Source organism: Ostrinia furnacalis, unplaced genomic scaffold, assembly GCF_004193835.3.
Source record: "Ostrinia furnacalis isolate ACB-3 unplaced genomic scaffold, ASM419383v2 OfSCF4153, whole genome shotgun sequence".
NCBI lineage: Eukaryota > Metazoa > Arthropoda > Insecta > Lepidoptera > Crambidae > Ostrinia > Ostrinia furnacalis.
In genome coordinates this window covers 304227-325093 of record NW_021134392.1, presented here as the reverse complement: position 1 = coordinate 325093, position 20867 = coordinate 304227, and the positions used below count along the sequence as shown (strand labels likewise).

The following is a 20867-nucleotide window of genomic DNA, read 5'->3' as shown; positions in this document are numbered from 1 at the left end:
TCCGTGTCTAAAAAGGGAATCGTTGTTGAATTACTTAGTTTTTCTGTGTTGTAGTAAAATCAATCATGGTACCTTAATAGCAATCAGGTGGGTGATTACGAAGAGGATTATGTGCTGATTAAAGAACCAATAAACAAAAACGGTTATAAAACCTAACATACATTATAATTACTAAATATTGATATGAAGGCTAAAATTATTTTTGAAGTTGGACCTGCTTGAATAAGCGTTATGATTTTATTATTATATGAATTTCTAATAAGGTAAAGCTAGTGTGTAGGTTTTTTCTTTTTGTAGATTCCAATTAAAATACCAAACGTTAAGGACAAGTAGTATTTTCTCTGAAAAGGCGAAAGACGTAGAATTCCAGTCATATTTTTCGCGCGATAAGCATATTCACAATTTCAGTTAGGTAACTATAGAAGTTTGCTAATATCTAAGTTCTAGTAAAGTTTCGTCGTATAGAGTTCGTCAACTATGGAGTTCCCGCGTGTTACGTTGCATAAACACGTACGTATGTTACACTTATCTATGTAGGTATCTTCCCGACGATTGCGAGCATGTGTTAGTCCGCCGTGAATTTGTTTTATGCCGTGCAGCTAATCAATGGGAGTGAGTCGCGATTAAAGGCACTCAATTGAGGCCCATGTGCGAAGTGTGTCGATACACCATCCGACAGATGTGTCGGATATAAAACAGACGCGTTCCGTCGGTCGTATAGTGGAATGCTGTATTTTTCAGTATTTGTTGTTGTTTACACTTGAGCTTCGACATCGACGCATTTACAGTTCAAATACCTACTTATGTGGCAGCTTATATTTCAAATATATTTTGTGGCAACATATTAATGCAAAAATTATTGCAAAAAATACGTAACGTATCTCATATACCACAGTAATTCTATTTTTTATTACCAGAAGATCTATAGTGTTGTTCAACTCGGTGTAGATTTTGATAAGATAAAGTATTTCAATTTAAAATAAAAATTGATAGTCATCTTTGTAGTCAGAGAGTTGGATTCTCGCGATCTGCCTAGAACCTAGGCTCCATTCCGGTTAAAATTCAACCTGATTGTCAGAAAAGAAATACAATTCCGTGCTCCGGAAAGCACGTTAAGCCATCGGTCTCATTGTACCAATACAGACACCTACAACAGCTCATAAAGTTCAGGGTTGTGACTTTAATAGCACAACCTACACCATTATTAATATACTAAATAGGTATAAAATCATCCTCACAAGCATTGATAACAATCAAAAATGCTCTCCTCAAAGCTCCTGTATGTTTACGTAATGAAATATACATTACATAACATTTTTTGGCAGAATGGGTACTAAATTTAGCTCAACATTGAAGTACCAAAAGGGAAGATAACTTTTACATTTTCTGAGATAAAGTCAAACACATTTTCTTCGTATCAATTTAATGTAACATACTCGTATTATCTTATAAAGAACAATATTGTCACTAGACTAGACAGTAGTAAAGTAAAATGGACAACATTATCCGTAGCGTTAAATATCAACCGGTAGGAGGCACGCGCTCGACGGCCATATTAATGCGGACTTTCATTTTGACAGCTGTCAATTCAATACACAGACATAATATGCCTCGGTCATTGAAAGCTTAGGGCGTTTCTAGACGAGTGACGTTAAATGCCGCTCTATTATGTACCTTCTGTGGAATTATGTGTTACGGAATATCGATTTGTGTTTGTGAGGACTGCGCCTACTTCAATTAATATTGATTCAATTAAATTGCTCGTATTTATGTTGTGGGATTCTTAATGAATGTCACATATAAATAGCTTACCCTTTAACCTTTTTAAGAAGATTAAGTCGCCAATTATATGTATTTAATAATTAAAATGAATAATTGTATGTTTATTTCCAACTGAAATAATTACTTTTGAAGCCTAAAATTAGGCTTCATTGATTAAAATTAGGGGTCATGAATGAATGCATTTTATGAATTAAAATTTATATTTTTTGGACGGGTATCATAGGAAAGTTTGAGTTTTCAGCCAATTTTCTTCTTGTATTGTGCTGAGCTTAATAATTAATGCGGTCCGAAATCCAAGAACATTCTGAAAAGTAAGAATGGCCTGTGAGCTAGGGCTGCCAGTTTTTAAATGCGGTCACCAAGTTTATTCCAAATATATTTTTCCTTCTTTTATATTATTTCATTGTAATTTTATTGAATTCTGTAGAAATTAAATTGAAAAATGCAAACTTATAATTATAAAATTTTCTTAAATTATTTATTATAGATGAAAGCGATAGCACCATAAAATATTTATAGATTTTGCTGTCAATATCGTTGCAGCAAAATGTCATAATAAATGAAGACTGATTAATGATATCTCAAGTTTATCTTTCCTATTGGTGCCGTGTGGTGACGGCAGAGTAGAATACATTTGTCACCAACCCCTACTCTTCCCGCGGGTGTCGTAAGAGGCGACTTAGGGACTACACAACAAACAGAGAATGGGCAGCAGCGCTCTCTGAAAAACATCAATCTTTTAAACTGCGATCTCCAACCCGCCTGCCAAGCGTGGAGATTATGGCAAATCCCTCCACCATAGTGGAGGAGGCTCATAGTCCAGCAGTGGACTGTAAAGGGCTGTTGATGATGATGATTGATGACAAGATAAAGATACTTTAAGGCGCAATAATATAGGTTGAGTCCCTAAAAACAATTTTCAAATATCGCCTCCTCGTGTCCTTAAATAACCGTAACTTAAATGTCTCTTCTCGGACACGTGTCTAAATATATTTTATGCCCGGGTTTTCCGGACGCGCAGCAGCCCTACGCGGCTGGCTAGCGAACAATGCTCGCGCGTATGCCGCTTATGATTCATGAATGCACCACCGCGAGTCGCTGCCCGGATTGTGTAAAAACAGCTGTTCACTTTCTACAACTGCCGAGCATTCTTTGCATACTTGATTCTTGCAAATTGTTCTCGAATCTAGGCTGTGCAGATAGCAAACATGCTAATTTAAAGTTGCTACTTAAGATAGACTTATAAAAACGAGTGCAGTCAAATAAGTTTTGATTAAGACTTATACAAATTAACTAATTGGTTCATTATGAAATTTATATGGATAGAGATACGCCGATACCGTTTTTACACTGCCTGCTACGGATCTTACTTACCTACGGTATGGATGCTACGAGATTTTTACGCACTTGATAAACGGAAAATTGAAAAACACAACAAGGCAGGTTTTACGAGAGCAACAAATTCATTAAAACACATCTCACCACAATTGGTAGGTATAGTAATAGAGATAATGATATCCTTAAGCCTTGAAAGTAACAATTTAATTAATTAATTGAGGCGGCCATCTTGGTTCACCACAATAGTTCAGCGGTCAACGAGAATCGAACTAAGTACTGACCAATGATCGGAAGTCAACCAACAATATTGAGCTATTATCGCTGTATGAAATATTGTTAGGCTATTTTTAATTGTAATAAAAGTATGTGCAATAAAATAAATAACTCGAAATTACTCCTCATCCGTGCAGACAGGCCCAACCTCAACAATAATGACATAAAGACAAAGGTATTATAAAATATAGGTTCAAGCTCAATTTAAATAGTTCTATTTTAGTAATATTCAATTTAAATTTAATGTAAAATATGGGACCAGTCAAACGTTTGATGAGAACCGAGTTTCCACGCTAATTGTTAAATTTCTAATTAAAAAGTTGCTTTCTAAAACAAAAAGGTAGATACCGCTTGCTAAATTAATAACACATTATGTTATATAGGTAATATAGAAAATTGCGTAATAAAATGTAGAGCACTATATAAAGATACTGCCTTTATTTTTATGCACTGCATTTACGTATTATTTCCTACTGGGAACTGATTAAATAACCAATCAGCCCACATGAAATAACACATCCAATTCGTATTTTCCCGGAACAGTAAGTAAGGAATTTGCAGTTGTTAAGCAGTTTTAAATTAAATTGCATATAAATCATCGTCCATTCCGATCCAATTACTGTACCAATTCCATATTCTGGGACCGCCGTAAGACCTCCGGTTAATAATTTTGTTGGACAGAAATAAACGGAACTTATTACGAAATTAACAAATAGGACTAATTTAATTATGCACCATGCCATGTCAATAACTTTTGAACTTTACCGCGAAATTTTCTCATGAAATGTTACATTCACTCTTAATTTTCAGTTTCAGAGATGAAAACTTGCGTATTTCTAGTAATTTACAATATTTCATGGATATTTCTTATATGTGTTTTTTTGGTTATTATAAAACCTCACTATCAACTAGGTAAGGGAAAAACTTTTTATTCATTTTCTTCTATTTCTTTCAAATTCTTTATTGCTTTCCCATATTGTAAAGATTTTTAATACTTAATGTACCTATGTTGATGCTGTGAACGTTTAGCTTATAAAATTAATGGACCTTGTTAAGTGTTATTACTTTAAGAAGTGTCGGTAGAGTAAAATAATTTGTTCTATATTATTAATCGAGTTAACTGGTCCAAAGATAACATAAATTAATTAGCTTTATAAAACTAAGATATTAAATTTTCTCAGAAATGAGACCTAGTGAAACTTGTGTTTCTATTTTGTAGAGTTGATTCTACGAATATTTTGTTAAAGTTTTGTAATTTATTAGAGAAAACAATCAAAAGGTGGTCAACGTCTCACAGGAGTACCTACTCCTATAAATAAATATAGAATGTATTAGAGGCGTGGGGTGTTTTTTGCAGTAGATAAAAATCAACTTTGAAGCTAGCTAGAATGACGTGGCCATTGTGCGCGCGTTGATAGTACTCCACGGTATAATATTGGAACCATAAGTTTCGCGTACAGTCGTATTACCGGCGCACCTGCTGCCAACACCCGACTGCATTACGTATTCAGGGCTAAATTTTCGTTTTTTTCGACTATTGCTTATTTTCTGCGGCAAATTAAAACATTTCTCGTTTTTCCAATACAAAAAAGTATTTAAATTGTGTGGCTTATCTATGCGTTCAAACTGAATCAGGCCAACTTTTCCAAATTGATGGATGATCTTTTTAAAATTACTTTTTTCAGACTTATTTGACTTCAATCATTTGATAAAATAGATCCAACTTTTTTACTAGTTGACGTCGTAACGATTGGGTTAACTTATTTTGATGAAACAAATGCTTTATGTATTTATTATTTAGACAAGTATATTGAAGTAAGTAAGTAGATTTAAATTTAGGTACCATTTTAATATGTCACCCACATAATATATGGACGCACATATTATCTAACTTCTTTTAGGCTGACTTGCACCACCTAACTTTGACGGTAACTATAACGATAACCGGTGGTTTTGTATGGAGTTTGACAGATTTTTGACGTTTGTTAAAGTAAGGTGGTGCAACTCAGCCTTAGTGTGGGTTGTAAAGAGGTCTGAGGTCACAGCCTTGTTATAACAAACTGCGTAGTAGTTTCCATATTTCTATTTTTCTACTTGTAGGTAATAAGGTCAGAAGAATGCTTTAATTGAAATACTCGTTTTGGAAGATAAATTCCTAGAGCACATGCAAATTCTAAACTTTACGTGTTGACAAATGGCGTGTACCACGAGATCCAGGATATTAAATCAGCGATCCTGTCGAGGCTCGACAGCTCTCGGAGTCTCGGAGCAACAGCCGGGGCGTGCACTATCTGAGCTATCTCCTAAGCGAGCGTCGAGTGGATGTCGCGTTGTGTCGCAGACGCCCCACTTAGCACCATTTCCGCATTTGGAGAGGCCCACAGTGGCCCTTTTGTACTCCGCGTGCCAAAGTCCCCCACCGAGAAATGTCAGCCGCACGGCTGGCTACTGGGTAGGGCACGATGTTAGGGTTTGAAGCGGCAGAAGTGTATTACTATTACTAAATATTTCGGACTAAGTATTCGTGGTTTGTTACTCATCATCTCAAATAAATTACATTAGCATGAGGGTTAATTAAAATAAAATCTTATATTTTTTACATATGAAATGAAAATATCACTTTACAAAAGCGATATTTTATTTGTACCGACAAATATGACTTTTGGCTTTATTACAAAAACAGGGGCACATAATTTTTAATTTTAAAAGGTTTAAAAAAGACTTGAATAACAATTTTGGGGATGTGTTAATTGGACGTAGTTACACGAAAAGGATCCAATCCACAACATTGTCAAAAATGACTTTAGTATACCAAACTGATGCTAAATATCTATATTATCGGTCAGTAAAAAAGACCCACGTCAAAACAGCTGTTTTTCATTGAATTTGAACATCGGAACCAACCCACATCTATAGCCGCTTATGTATATTTTTTCACTTATAACGATCCAACTGTCGTGGTTCTTACCCTGTGTTAGAAACTAAATCAGTAAATCGATCCAAATAGGTTGGATCCTTTTTGCGTAATTCGAATACCAACTTCAACCACACGTCAAAAACGCAAAAACGATCCACTCTGCTTGGATTTAATAATCAAATTAATAAATGGATCCAGAAAACTTGTTTTTTTTTTCAATAAATGCATTTTTACGTTTTATTCTAATAAATCTGTCAACGAAAACGATCCATAATAGTTCTTGGTATTTACTTACTGATTATATTTAAACAATAGTATAGAAATATTGTTTCACAAAAACAACCCAAACCCAATCTAATCATACTTAGTTATGAAAAGGATCCAATTCACATCAAGTCATTTTCGAGATATTAACATTTGAAGTTTATGACGTACTTATTTCTTCATAGGTATTAATTATAAAATAAGTTGTCAGTATGTTGTTATTGTGTATTATTATTATTCTTTTTATTGATTATAGTACAATCAAACACAATATTGTATTTCAGGAGATATTTGTAAAAATATGCAGTTGGATCCTTTTTGCTAAATAACAGTTAATATTGTGCACGCTCAAGAATTTATTCATTAAAAGACCCATGTAAAAAATATTTAATAATAATGAATTTTTTTTCAATAAAACGTCATTTTTTATTATTATAACTTTAATTTTATAAAAAAAAAACAATTATACACACAGAACATTAATCGCATTTTGAAGAATTTGAATAGTCGGTAGTACAGTATGCACTCTTTCCTACTTGCAAAACACAAAACATAAATTATTTGAAAATTACTGAAGTGAAATTTTCTAAAATGTTTAAATTTAAAATCAGTTCGAAAAAAAAAGTAATCTATAAGTTAACAAGCCTAATAAGTAATCGCTCTCCTCAGGAATAAAATCAAGATCTTCGTCGTAGCCTTCTATGTCTTCTACGATGTTAGAACTACCCTTTAGACTTATAAGTCTTGACAATCTTTTGGGATCAAATCTAACATGGACAGAAGATCGTCCAACTTGGGTTGAGGGATCCATAAAAAATACTTTATGGGGACCAAATCACTTGAAAAGAATACAGTAAATAGAAAACTTTTTATATCCAAAGAAAAAGTTAATTGGTTAAAGACAAAGGTGATTTTATAAATAAGGACGATAAATTTCATCTATACATATATTGAAAAAAAGTTAGAAGGTAAATTCTTTGATATTAATGAGAAAGACCTTGTTTTATTGTGGCCCAACGGCAAGGTAATCCCTCAACCCAAGTTGGATGATCTTCTGTCCATGTTAGATTTGATCCCAAAAGATTGTCAAGACATTTATAAGTCTCTAAAGAGTAGTTCTAACATCGTAGAAGACATAGAAGGCTACGAAGAAGATCTTGATTTTATTCCTGAGGAGAGCGATGACTAATAAATGATGAACAATAAAGAATTGAGTATTAAAAAATGACGTTTTATTGAAAAAAATGTCATTATTATTAAATATTTTTTACATGGGTCTTTTTAATGAATTAAGTCTTGAGCGTGCACAATATTAACTGTTATTTAGCGAAAAGGATCCAACTGCATATTTTTACAAATATCTCCTGAAATACAATATTGTGTTTGATTGTACTATAATCAATAAAAATAATTACAATAATACACAGGAACAACATACTGACAACTTATTTTATAATTAACACCTATGAAGAAATACGTCATAAACTTCAAATGTTAATATCTCGAAAATGACTTGATGTGGATTGGATCCTTTTCATGTAACTACGTCCAATTTGGGGTAACAGTGGATGTTCGGACAAATGAAAACACATTCAATAATGTTATCGGGCCAAAGGGGAGCGAAAAAAGAAAATTAGGGCACAAGCGTGAGTTTATGATTAAACAAACAGATGAAAATTTCCATGAAACAAGCAGTATGTGTGCGCGATAACTTAGTAATATTCATTGATATTACTCAGAAATGAAATTGCTCCGTTTTCTTTGGTATTTCATACTTTTAATACTTTACAGAAGAATATTGCATAAAAATACTAAAGTTAAAATGGTATTTACCTACGTACCTACGTTACGAAACCGTAGTGAGGCTAACGTAGCTTTAAAATCTTGAAAATTAGTCTCCAATATTTTTGTACTAGATAGTTAAAATGAAAGTTTTATGTGTTTTGCAGCTTGATTTTGTGTTTTTTTTTTAAGTTTAATCATTACGTATTGGCATTGCTTTCAAAAACAGAATTTCATGAAAAATAAATATCATAAAATATCGTATACAGTAATAATTTATGTATGGTTACCATAAACATACCAAAGATATTAATTACAATGAAATCGATGTATCAGGTACAATCGACCAACTTACATTAGTAATGAATAGGTAAATATTCTCATTAATCAGTAATTCCCTATTCTCAATAATATGATGAGAATCTTATAGATCTTATAGACCTTTGCGAGGAAAAAAAAGAAATAAATCAAATTGATCCTTCACCATCATAGTTTTGCCCGCTCCCAAATTATCATTAATAAATAAGTTCATCATCCAGAACAGGTCCTTAAATTCTAATTACAAACAAAAAATTCGTTGTAATCGTGTATAGTTTAAAACGTTTTGTGTCCTGTTTCCCCACCTGTACTTTATTGTCCTGCGTTTAGAGATATCAGGGAATTGTAATTAACTCGTAGCAGACACGCGACATTAAGCTGACCGAACAGCGTATTCGACTATTTGCCCGTAATAAACAATGGAGCAAGTACTTACCTCTACACCGAATAATGCAATATTATTTTTGGGTTTTTGATTATTTTACCCCAGATTTTTTTAATTGTTCGATTATAATATTCAGATGCTGATGTTGACAAAAAATCTTTATGTGAACCTTGTTGTACCAGATTCCATTGACTAACATTTTTCACAGATTACTTTTTTTTCTTTCACTCCTCTAGTAACATATATTTTATGAGTTTCCACAAACATGTAATTCTTACGTAAGTATCATTAAAAAGTTAAATAAACTGAAAATACAAGTTTACACAGCTAATGCGGTTGTCTAATTTGCAAGTATGGGAAAATTATGACTTCAGGAAAGAATTACATGGTTTGAACTCACTGTTTAAATGTTTACCAACCTGTCCCTTACATACTGTATAAATTAACCCTTATAAGTGTCCGCTCGGAAAATGTATACCAAATAAGCTGAGCCATTGTCTTGTCTCGTCGTTTTGTTTTTTGTTGTTTAACTTTTAAAACAATTTTTCAGAAATAACATGTGTAAGCGATTATTAATTTATCTGTATGTCTATAATTTCATTGACGATATGTCACCAACTCTACGAGTTGGTAAGTATAGAGATAGAACTAGAACTAGAGTATAGTTGTTGATGAACAGTCCAATAAAAAAGAGATGAACTACTAAACAGTACAATAAAAAAGAAAACTCAAATTTTCTACATAACATTTATTTGCGCAAGCTAACAACGTTGTCATAATTATAATTACAAAAATAGATCGGTACACCAATTTATGTTCAAATTCAAGTTGCTAAAAGTAGGTAGATATGCCTGTACTTTGGAGATTAATCTTATTATAATTTCATAGAAGAAGCCTCTCCATATAAAAATTACCCGAGAGACTAATAACTTTTAGCAGGCAATGGAGTAATTTTCTTTTCATTGGCAACATTTTTTGCAATGAAATGACGATGTAAGTAGCGTGAAAAAATGTAAGGCTTCATCGCCAACCCTCTAGCAAACGAGCCTCAGTTTATGGGGTATAATTTCTTTAAAGTGACGGGGCTTAATTGTCCCTGTCACCTGCGGAATATTGCCTAGGACATAGTAATATCGGCATACGTCCGTAGGCGAGTGTTGCTGTCTTTATTCACCAATTTACTTACATTCGGGCCCCGCCCCGCGGGTCGTAAAGTAATATTATCCGCTGGGCGAGGGCAATAGTGCCTCTTTTACGGGCCGCGAGCGAGCGTCACATGGGAAATTATTTGACGTGCCGTTTAATGGATTTTTGCCTTCATAACACGCTACCTACAGCCAAATAAAAATACTTGTAGCGGTAGGCAAATAATGTGCAATATTTTAGCGCGAACGAATTTACAACGGTTTAACTCTTCGTGGGTTGCGGCTGCATGCCGTATTACGTTTGCGTCAATTCTTTCACATATATTTAAACATCATGATATAAACTACTACATTACTGCATCCCCTATTCGTTCATGAACCTGATTTCTGAAAGAAATATTGGTACGTAATATGAAGGGCAAATAACAACCGAAAAATAGATGCTCATCGTTCTCGTTTTAACCACGTCCCAAATGAGATTCTCATTGTTACGAGTAAATGTACATAACACTCATGTTATCTTAAATCTAATTTATTATTTACCTCAAGATACATACGGCATACTCTATCTCCGCGAGCGAAGCCGCAGGAAAAGTTTAATGCACAATGAAGCACGGCTGAACAACGGGGCCTTTGTGTGCAAAAAATGCTGGCCGCATAACCTCGCTGAATAACCGCTCATACCTCTCTGCTAGTATGATTTTGGGTCACATGACTTCAACTGGTCAGCTAGATTATTCTTATAATGAATGTTTTTCTTATAAACTTGATATTGACCTGGATGGACTGGTCGTTGTGGAAATCCTTAAGGAAAGGCTTTTGTCCAGCATTGGACGACATTTCACTGAAACTAACGATGCTTGATAAACGGAAAAAATATTAATTAGGCCTAATGTCTATACAATGTTTCACGTCTATTAAATTAGAACTTCTATACTCGTATAGGTATTGGCTAATTTTATTATGAAGACAAGTTTTGAATATCGTTTCATATTACAGACTTTAATTTAGTAGATAAGTAGGTACCTACTACCATGTTAAAAATATTAGGTCGTTAGGTAAAGTTGACTTTAATTTTATAAAAAGTTCTTAATGCGGGTTCTTCATTAACCTTTGTTTTTATCCTCTTTTCTCTTTCAATTACGTGATAATAACATCATGTTATTTACTGATGTGAAATTTAAAATTCAAGTTGAGCAGCGTTGAAATTTTTCGATAAATTAACGTCTCATTATTATATTATCTTTTTTATAATTGTATATTTGAGAACAAAAGTGATTTTGGCTGTAAAATAAATGAGCACGAAAAATAAAAAATCTGCCAGAGTATAAGTATCGTAGGGTTCCACGTCCTCTTAGCTTGCCTTAAGATCTTGTTTCATATAATAGTAAGTAGAGCTAATCACTTTGCGTTAAAATCTACACTGAGTTGACTCAGAATTTCCGAGAGCATTGTATAGGTAGACCTCATCTTTGAATTGATGTTTGGGCCTTAGACAATAATAACAGTCTTAAATCGAAATCAAAATGATACATCATGAATAATTAGCCACGGCTTATAATAATACCCACAAACCATTACGATTGATTAATTTTATGCATGGCTCCAATAATTCACAAAAGGTTGATAGTCATATAAAACAATAATGTACGAGTACATTGATTTTAGTTTTCCTTTCACATTGTATTCTTGTATAGGTAGGCTATGTAAGTATGTCAATAATACTGCTACGGTGTGCGATGAATTTACGACAAAAATAACAATGTGGCGAAGGAAGATCAAAGCGTAACATGATTCTTAACAAAGTTTTCCGACTTTGTCACAGGGAAACCGTCGGAAAAGATTTACCAATGATTTCAGGACTCTTCTTTTACTTTTTCTTAAAACTTACGTCTTTGATTTTTGCGTTTCCCATTGATTGTAGGTGACATAAGGAATATAGGCTTTAAATTAAGTCAGTTACGAGTGCCTTTGCTCAAATTCCACATGAATCAACCAAACGACCATATTCTTGTTTTTAGTATTCACATGAAAACTACTAAATACGAAATACGAGTATAGCTCTGTCTGTCAGTCACATTTTTCACCCATTAAAATAGGCTTACGTAGAAAAACACTTAAGTCAGCGCAGAGGAAAATGTCAAGGATTATTTATTTATTTCTGTATTCTTTGTTGACAGACTACGGGGCCGCCAGTCTGGAGTTGCTAGAGCTGCGCGTGCCCGCTCACGTGCCTTTAGGCACGCGAGCGCATCTATCGTGCCGATGGCAGCTCGGGCCTACCGATGTGCTGTACTCCGTCAAGTGGTACAAGGACGGCCGGGAGTTCTTCAGGCATGTGCCCAGAGAAGCAGAGCCTAGGAGGAAGTTCCCGCTGCCTGGAGTTGATGTTGAAGTAAGTGAAAGTGACTATACTTGACTCGTGTCCGTAATACGTGCCGCTGGCAGCTCGGGCCTACTGACGTGCTGTATTCCGTCAAGTGGTACAAGGATGGCCAGGAGTTCTTCAGACATGTTCCCAGAGAAGCAGAACGTAGAAGGAAGTTTTCGCTGCCTGGAGTTGATGTTGAAGTAAGTGAGAATTTGATTACACCCACTTGTCTTAACATCCTTTCAATTAACTTCAGATATTTTTCGGAGATTGGCTAAAATAATTATATTCAACCAATCAAAGGCCTCTTAAATGTTGAGCTTCGGTCTAGACCTGTAATTTCGGACAAAAGCTTAAAACCCAATTCTAACTCATACTGGGTGTCAGTGATATTAAACGACGAAACTCAATGCTAGATTGTCAAGCATAGATTCGAGCCGGTGATTGGATGAATATCAATATTTGAACCAATTGTCGGCCGTTTGGTGTAGTGGTTCGAAACGGACTACTATTCCGGAGGTAGCGGGTTCGATTCCCGCACAGTACACACATTTGTGTGCATGAACATATTTGTTTGTATTGGACTGGGTGTTTTCTATGTATAATAAGTATGTATTTACAAAAAAAAAGTATTTAAGTATGTTTATATCCGTTGTCTAGTACCCATAGTACAAGCTTTGCTTAGTTTGGGACTAGAAGCGCAGTGTAAATGTCCAAGGATATTTATTTAAAAAAAAAATCACAGGCTTAAACCACAGAATAAGTAATAGTACATTAAAAGGGACTATTCCCACCTCTCGTTCCCACCACTGCAACTCCTGTGTAGCCAGGATCTACAGCTTGACCGCCACAAAAACCCAACCAATGAAGGTCAAGTTTGTCCCGGGGGAAAGTTAAACTGTCATTGGACCCGCAACGAAATTAATCAGAAGAACATAGGAGGAGTTCGAAATTAAGGTTCGACTTCCCTCCATTGCAAAGCGGATGACAGGTGACAAACAAAGGTTTAAAACCTTTAAGAAAAAGATTATGCACCACGGACAATAAATTAAATTAAGGGGGCCTATCTTATGAGCAATTAGCAACTACCTGCCAATAATATTTTTCACAAAATCGCTTAAAAGCACGGAAATTTTTCCTTGTCGCGACAAGATCGGTGTAATAAATTGCGGAAACAGATGTATGTTGTATTGAATTAAGCATTATATCACGTTCATGTTTCCAAAGATCACACTCCCACAAGATATGATGGGCAGACTGCTCATGACTGACATCATCAGTGGAACACTCGCAAAAAGGAGACGGAACTAGTTTGAATTCGTGAAGTTTATGTTTAAAGTTGCCATGTCCCGTGAGGAACTGCGACGAGCAATGGTCGATTTCTAACCATCGCCTAGTTAGACGTTCGCGTACATTCGGGAAGAATTTATATAAGTGACGTCCTTTGACTGACGTATCCCATCTTTTTTGCCATTCATTAAGTAAATCTTCTTCAACGAACTCTCGGGAATCAAATAATCGTCAATAGTACATTAAACTGAATATACTCAGAGTTACATTCGTATACATACATAATAAATGTGTCGTTCTCTAATATTATGGACGATAGTCAAACGCAAACGCCCATTAAATGCTTATAAGTAACTTCGTCGTTTAATTAGGATTCGATTTTTGTATTTAAGGTCTTTTTCATAAGGACTTGCATATAACATTCTCATTTACAGATTTTATTTTATAGAGTTTTAAGCTTAGAGAAAGCATTTTTCAGTACTACCTATATGAACGGAGAAGTTGTAAACCTGCTGTTTGCGGTTTTCCCAGAACATGAATCCAATTTACGTTTATAATGAATGGTTAACGAGAATACGCAAGTTACATAAAATTTTAAGGTAAAATTGACGCAAAAGAAACATATTTACGAGCTGGTCCACAATTTTATGTTAAAAAACATTACGTAATACCTACGAGTACCAATATGATCTCCTCAATCATTCAGCATTGACTATCAAAAACGCAATTCCCTTGATACTTTTAGAGGCGCATTTATTATATTAATGGCAAGTATATTATTTGGTAAAATGTTTTCTTTGGTAGCTAAATTCAGTCAGATTCAAATGTAGGGTACGTCGTAATGTAATTCACACAACATTCGAGGATGAAATCGTGTTAATTCGTCTATATCATTGAGCCAAACCGAACGCCATTCGTCCGTAACCTAAATAGCGCTGGTTTCCCGGGTCCACTCCATTTTATTAGTTACCAATTGAGCTTCAAATGTGCAATTTCGTAGGTAGGTGCTTAAACTAAACTGCTTTTATGGCGCCGCAATTCAAAAAGGTACAAATGCTTTCGCATTCCTAACTTTTAACTTTATCAATTACTTGTTTGCCTAATTTAACTTTTACTTGTAACCTTGCAACAAAGCAAGGCCATAAATTTTTATTGTTTATTAGCTGTAACAGATAACGCAATCCGAGATACCTTTTCGGAAGGATCCTCGTAGTTCTCAACTCGAGCAATTTGTACGAAATACGCGTCTAAGCAGATAATACAGATGAACTTTCAAAGTAGATACGTATAATTGGATTAATCCGGCTGTGAGTCGAGTTTGCTTAGGTCCTCGGAGTGGAAACAATATAAAACTAGACCGGATATTGCTGTGTGAAGAGGTGCAGGTGTAAACAGAGCCCGCCTGTGTGGAAGTGGCTTATATTTTCTTTTGTTTGCCACTTTAAATCTCTATTTATACTTCCTCGTGGTTCATCTGACCAACCCATTATAGGGTTTTGAAGTAGGCGGAGAATTGATTTTCCGTTTAAGTTTAACGTAATACTTAGTGGAAACTTACCAAGAATTTGATCGTATCTATTGGTATAGTTTATTAAATTAGTATTTCAGCTTGAATAGTAGGCAGATTCATCGGAATTTTCGTGTGACGTTCGGAATCTCGAACTAGGTCTAATATCTAAGCTTTATCGGATTTATTGTTTTCTTTATCATGATATATTTATTTATATTATTATTTGAGGAAATCGGTTTAAGTGGGTGGTAATACATATTTACGAGTATATTATTATGTAAAATATTTACACCACTAGAAAAATCTGCTTTGTCTCATTCTAGCATGTGACCCAATATTGTTTCTGACGACTCTGCAACGTTCAGGCTAAGCAAAGTTCCGTATTTTAATGTTTTTAATGAGAAAGCCGAAAGCCGACTCTAATCGAATATTGACTCTACATGTTGGAATCACACTCCATAGACGCTCAGTGGCAGATATTAATTTCATTTCGCGGTAACAAATTTCGATTATCATCAATATGATACAATTTTCCAGGTAATCAGTATCTAGTTGTTTGCATTGCACCTCTAAAGGTGTCCATGTCATCTGTGATAAATCGGGTTTCCCAGAAGACTGGTTGCATGAACACAGCCTTTGAGTTGTGCAAATTTTGGAGAATCGACGCATTCCACTCATTGACTGTGCACTTATGAAGGATGAATCAAATACGCTAGTAATATTACTTCAATGGAATCAAAGCATTTATGCCAAAAGCGGGTCGGAAAACTATTTTGTGATTTCTATATTCAAAAGCTGCTTTATGGCAGACTAACTTAGGTACTATATTAAGTAAGATTAGTATTATATTATCTGTGGAAAGAAAAATTAAAGAACGTATTTTATTTATGAATCTTATTCATAAATAAAATACGTTCTTTAATTTTTATTTTTTATTCAATTGGTCAGTTTTGCTATAATGTTTATAAAAATATAGGTAACCTACTTCAAGTGGCTTATTAATTACAAAAAAGTTAAATGCGCGAGGAACTAATGATCAACGCGAGTTGAACTTTTAGTATTAAGGGGCTCTACGAGTAATAATACTGGAACTACGAGTATTACAATTACTTATTATTATTCTGTGCTATTACGAATTCGCAAATCAAATTAATCGAAAATAGACAAAAATAACACTGTGCGAGTATTCATGCCTAGGTGGGCGGATCAACAGGTAGGTCTTACATAATTACAAAATTATAAATAACATGATATAAAAAGTTTCAGAATTTCACGGAATCCGAGCACCACGGTTAACATGCTTAATTTTAAACAAACTTCGCTGTTACCTACTTAGCATAGGAGTACATTTCAATATTATTTTTAAAGATTTTTTATAAAATGTTGACGTCGTATTTAATGATTTATTTTACACCAGGACTCGAGTCACAACGGGGCAAACGTGACGTTGTACCCGGCGGTGCTGGAAACAGGCGGTCGGTACCGCTGCGAGGTGTCAGGCGAGCGGCCGCTCTTCCCCACGGTGTCCGACCACGCGGACATGGTCATAGTCGGTAAGTGTTTTTAATACAATGTAGTAATGGATTGTACGAGTATAAGCCAGGACTCGAGTCACAACAGGGCAAACGTGACGTTATACTCGGTGCTGGAGGCCGCGATGATTGTAGAGTTATCAAGAGTAGCTATTCTAATAGTATCCAACCACGTGGAAGCCATGAAATTACAAGAAACTTATATGTATCGGTATCGACCCTGTTTTTACAACAAAAATTGAAACATCGTCTCGTTCTTCAGTGTTTTATGCTGTTGCCGACGTTGTCTAACCGACCATCACTCCTCAGCTCTACCGGACCAAGGGCCCTCAATAACCGGGTCCCGGCTCCGTTACCAGATCGGCGACCGGGTGCAAGTGAACTGCACATCCGGGCGGTCGCGGCCGGCTACCCGGTTAGCGTGGTACGTCAACGGGGAACCGGCGCCTGCTACTGCGCAGCTCACGCCCTCCCATCAGGTGTTCGAAGACGGACTTGAGGTCACCAGCTTAGCACTCGACTTCAAAGTCAAGCCAAAACACTTTAGGAAAGGCGACCTTAAGCTTAAAGTAAGTACCCAAAACTCAATTAAGTCAGAAAACTAATGATACCCAAAGTTAGGTCTGTTATTATAGCATAAATTATGACCTAATTTCAAATAGATGTTGTGATATGATTTGAATTTGATATTGTGATTTGTGGACAGAGACAAGGAACATTATGGTTGGCTTATCAAAGTTTGTTGAGAAATCTATCTAAGACAATATAAACCCTAACTTTGAGCATAGTTTGAGTACTCTACCATTCAGTGAAATTCAGAACTTTAAAAAATTACTTTACTGAGCCTAGTATTAATACAACTCTCATTCAATACTCAATAGATTACCTATTAGCCTATAGCAAAACTCACAACGGAATATTTCAGTAATTTATGAACTGACTAATTCGCTTAGCTACGCAACTAGTTAGCTAAGCTCTTGGTCGATATTGTGCTTAATATTAATAGCTTCAACTTAGTGTAGTTAGTTCGTAATATATTGATTTAAGGTTATTGTCTTATAAGCGTCATGATAAGAACAACATTTTGTTTATTCAGTATCTTATTATACATTAATGGTCATTCTTCCACCAATCGTTTGATTTGTGACAATTGAGTTCACAACACACACCAGGGTTAGTTGTACGCCGTAAAGGGTGGAATCATTTTAGTTATTGGGTAAAGAGTCTGACTCAAGACAGCAATGTTCATAGATAAAACTATAGACAAATAAAACATAAAATGATTGTTCAATTTATATGTCCCATCTAAAATCGGAGACCACGAAGGCGCTATAGCGAATTGTGAGTAAATACGAGTAGTAACCACCAAATATGTTTCCTTGCAGTGTTTAGCCACAATAGCGACAGTGTACTGGCGTAGTAACGAGGAGAGCGTCCAGGGTGAAAGACTGAAGGGCTACGCGCGCTCCCGCGAGCTCAGCGAGGGCACCTCCCGGGCCGACCGGGTCCAAGCCGCGGGAAAATCCCTCTCTGCCCCGGTCAAACTGGCCTCTTCCCCACTTGTGCTGTGCTTAGTCATATCGATAATCCACACACTACTGTACATTTGAACACGGACATTAACAAATTGACTTAACGTTAAAGTGATTGTTTTCGAAGCTGAATTTATAAAGTAAAGGCGCATTCGCTTCCTCATTATTTCCAGTGGTTGGGCGCTGCCGCTTGCTATAATTAAGTTGAACTTACTTTAGAAGGCAGGTTTGGTTTTTGTTTATTTTGTTACCTTATTCACATTTATTTATTGTTCGTCAAATATAAAGGTTTAAGATAATGTATATTATTGTGATGATCAAAGCCGTTTTGTATATAATTAATATTAAGTACTGCAAGATCCCTTCATACATCGCGTCGTTTATTTTAAATACATGGAAATTCTATCGTGGCAACGAGTTCATGCTAGAGTTAAAAAAAATATTATATACATATATACCGGAATATGAAACATAAGCTTTACCTACTTATGTTCCATATTCCGGGTAAGATACTTTAGGACAATTTTAGAAAAGGATTGAATTAGAAATTGCATTTTAATTGAGTTTTCATTCTATACTAAACATTCGTGTCACGTATTAGGTTACTAACTTTTAATGTATTAAAAACTTATTCGGTAAACAGATATCATTATTCATTATGGTCAATGACATGTGGGATCTTAGACTATACCTATTTACTACTTATAAAAGCACTAATCATTATTTTAAGTTGCTAGATAGACATATCATGTATTTTATCAGCTTTCACTCAATGTATTAAATTCTCTATCGTTGTAACAGAAAAATATTCAATCGGAAATAAGCAGTAAATAATATCTGGTTAATTCTAGTTTATAAAATGAATGTTATGGTGCAAGCATGCATAAAATCTTAATTTAACTGTAAGTATTTTTAGCCGAATACATTTTCTTACGTCATTCCGGTGTTTAAAACTGTAGGAACTAGTAATTAATTAAATAAAAATAATTATTGTATTGTTTCAGAGCTCAGTCGACGGTTATTTCTGTGAATTTGAGTTATTAATTGAATACAGGGTGTAAGTAACTAAGTAGTGGGCAGAAGCGCTTTCAGAACATGCTTGTGAGTGGAAATCATATGGATTTTCTTCGCGGAAATTCTCGATTTTCCCACATTTTGTACATTATGTAAAATGACATTTAAGTTTGCTAAGAATCTCATTCGGAATGAATTACTGAGATTATACTTGCAAGATTCTGAGAATATATTCTTGGAGACCCGCCGCTTACATTCTGTATATGAAAATTAATAAATTCCACTTTTGTCAATGTGTAATGTTATTTGCGAGTTATTTCGACATTTAATTTTAAGAGATAAAGTCATTTCACCAATAGATTGTTGTGCCATTGTTAAAAGTAAATAAATATTGTTTCTATTTTTTTCATTTGTATAAATGCTTGATATATGATAATTATATTAATAATTACCATACAGACAGTCCAAAGATACTATAAATATGCTTACCAAAGCCGCTAATTTACCAATATCGGTTACCATTACCGTCTCTAATTTTATTGACACACAAATTCTGCTAGAATTAATTTGTCATTACGAATTGCCGACGAGCCAAAGTATTTGTACCCTCCTAAATTAAATAATTTCGATTAGAGTTCGGGACGACTTAATGAAGATTGGATGCGGGCGTTTCAATAGATATACCTACCATTTTTATAGTTCTCGAATGCGCGTTGACAACTCCGTGTTTCGTTTTCGTTTCGTTGACTCAATCCGTGTTCATCAAACATAAACTTTACCTTGTTAAGCGGAGGTTTTAGGTGTCAGTACAATTTAAACCTTACTAACTTTTACGCTAGATACTGTTTAAGCGCTTAGTTATATAGCACAACGAGATCGATTCCAATTATAGGAACCATTTGGTTGCCAAGTAATCTGAATACGTACCTACTGTTTTTCTTATTTGTGTTGATTGAATGTTCTGGTTCAATGAAAACCTAACTAGTAAGTACATACTACTAAGACCAGTCTATTTATTACCTATACTCTCAGTCCTATACTAAAATAGTGTAACATTTGTAGAAAGTCTCTTCATTATAATTATTTATTTTATTTTTTACTCCTTACTTAACTGACTTTCATTTTGTATTTTATTCGTGGCCAAACTGATTATGATGTTATTCTCTGCCCTACTAACACACAACACGTTTACTGTAAAATCACAACAAAATGTATTAAATAAACAAAAATGATATTCCAAAATATTTTAAACGCTAACGAGGCACTTTAATGAAATAAAATTTTGTGTGGAATAGGTACGCGTAGGTATGTATTTACTGTATCTGTACGCGAATGTAAGTAGATATCATAAAATTTTATGGAAATATATTTATATGTATACTTATTGAAATTTACATTTTGTATATGTATATAA

The 20867-nt window shown here is 34.7% G+C and overlaps 1 protein-coding gene across 1 annotated transcript in view; it reads left to right on the top strand.

Annotated features, from left to right (window-relative positions):
• Positions 1–20661, top strand: part of beat-IIIc (beaten path IIIc) — a 96688-nt gene extending 76027 nt beyond the window's left edge. The window contains exons 3-6 of the mRNA XM_028313139.1: positions 12385–12599; positions 16793–16928; positions 17217–17476; positions 18293–20661. Coding sequence (XP_028168940.1) covers positions 12385–12599; positions 16793–16928; positions 17217–17476; positions 18293–18517 — 836 coding nt within the window. The 3' untranslated portion in view covers positions 18518–20661. The remainder of the gene's footprint in view (positions 1–12384; positions 12600–16792; positions 16929–17216; positions 17477–18292) is intronic.
• The last annotated feature ends 206 nt before the right edge of the window (positions 20662–20867 follow it).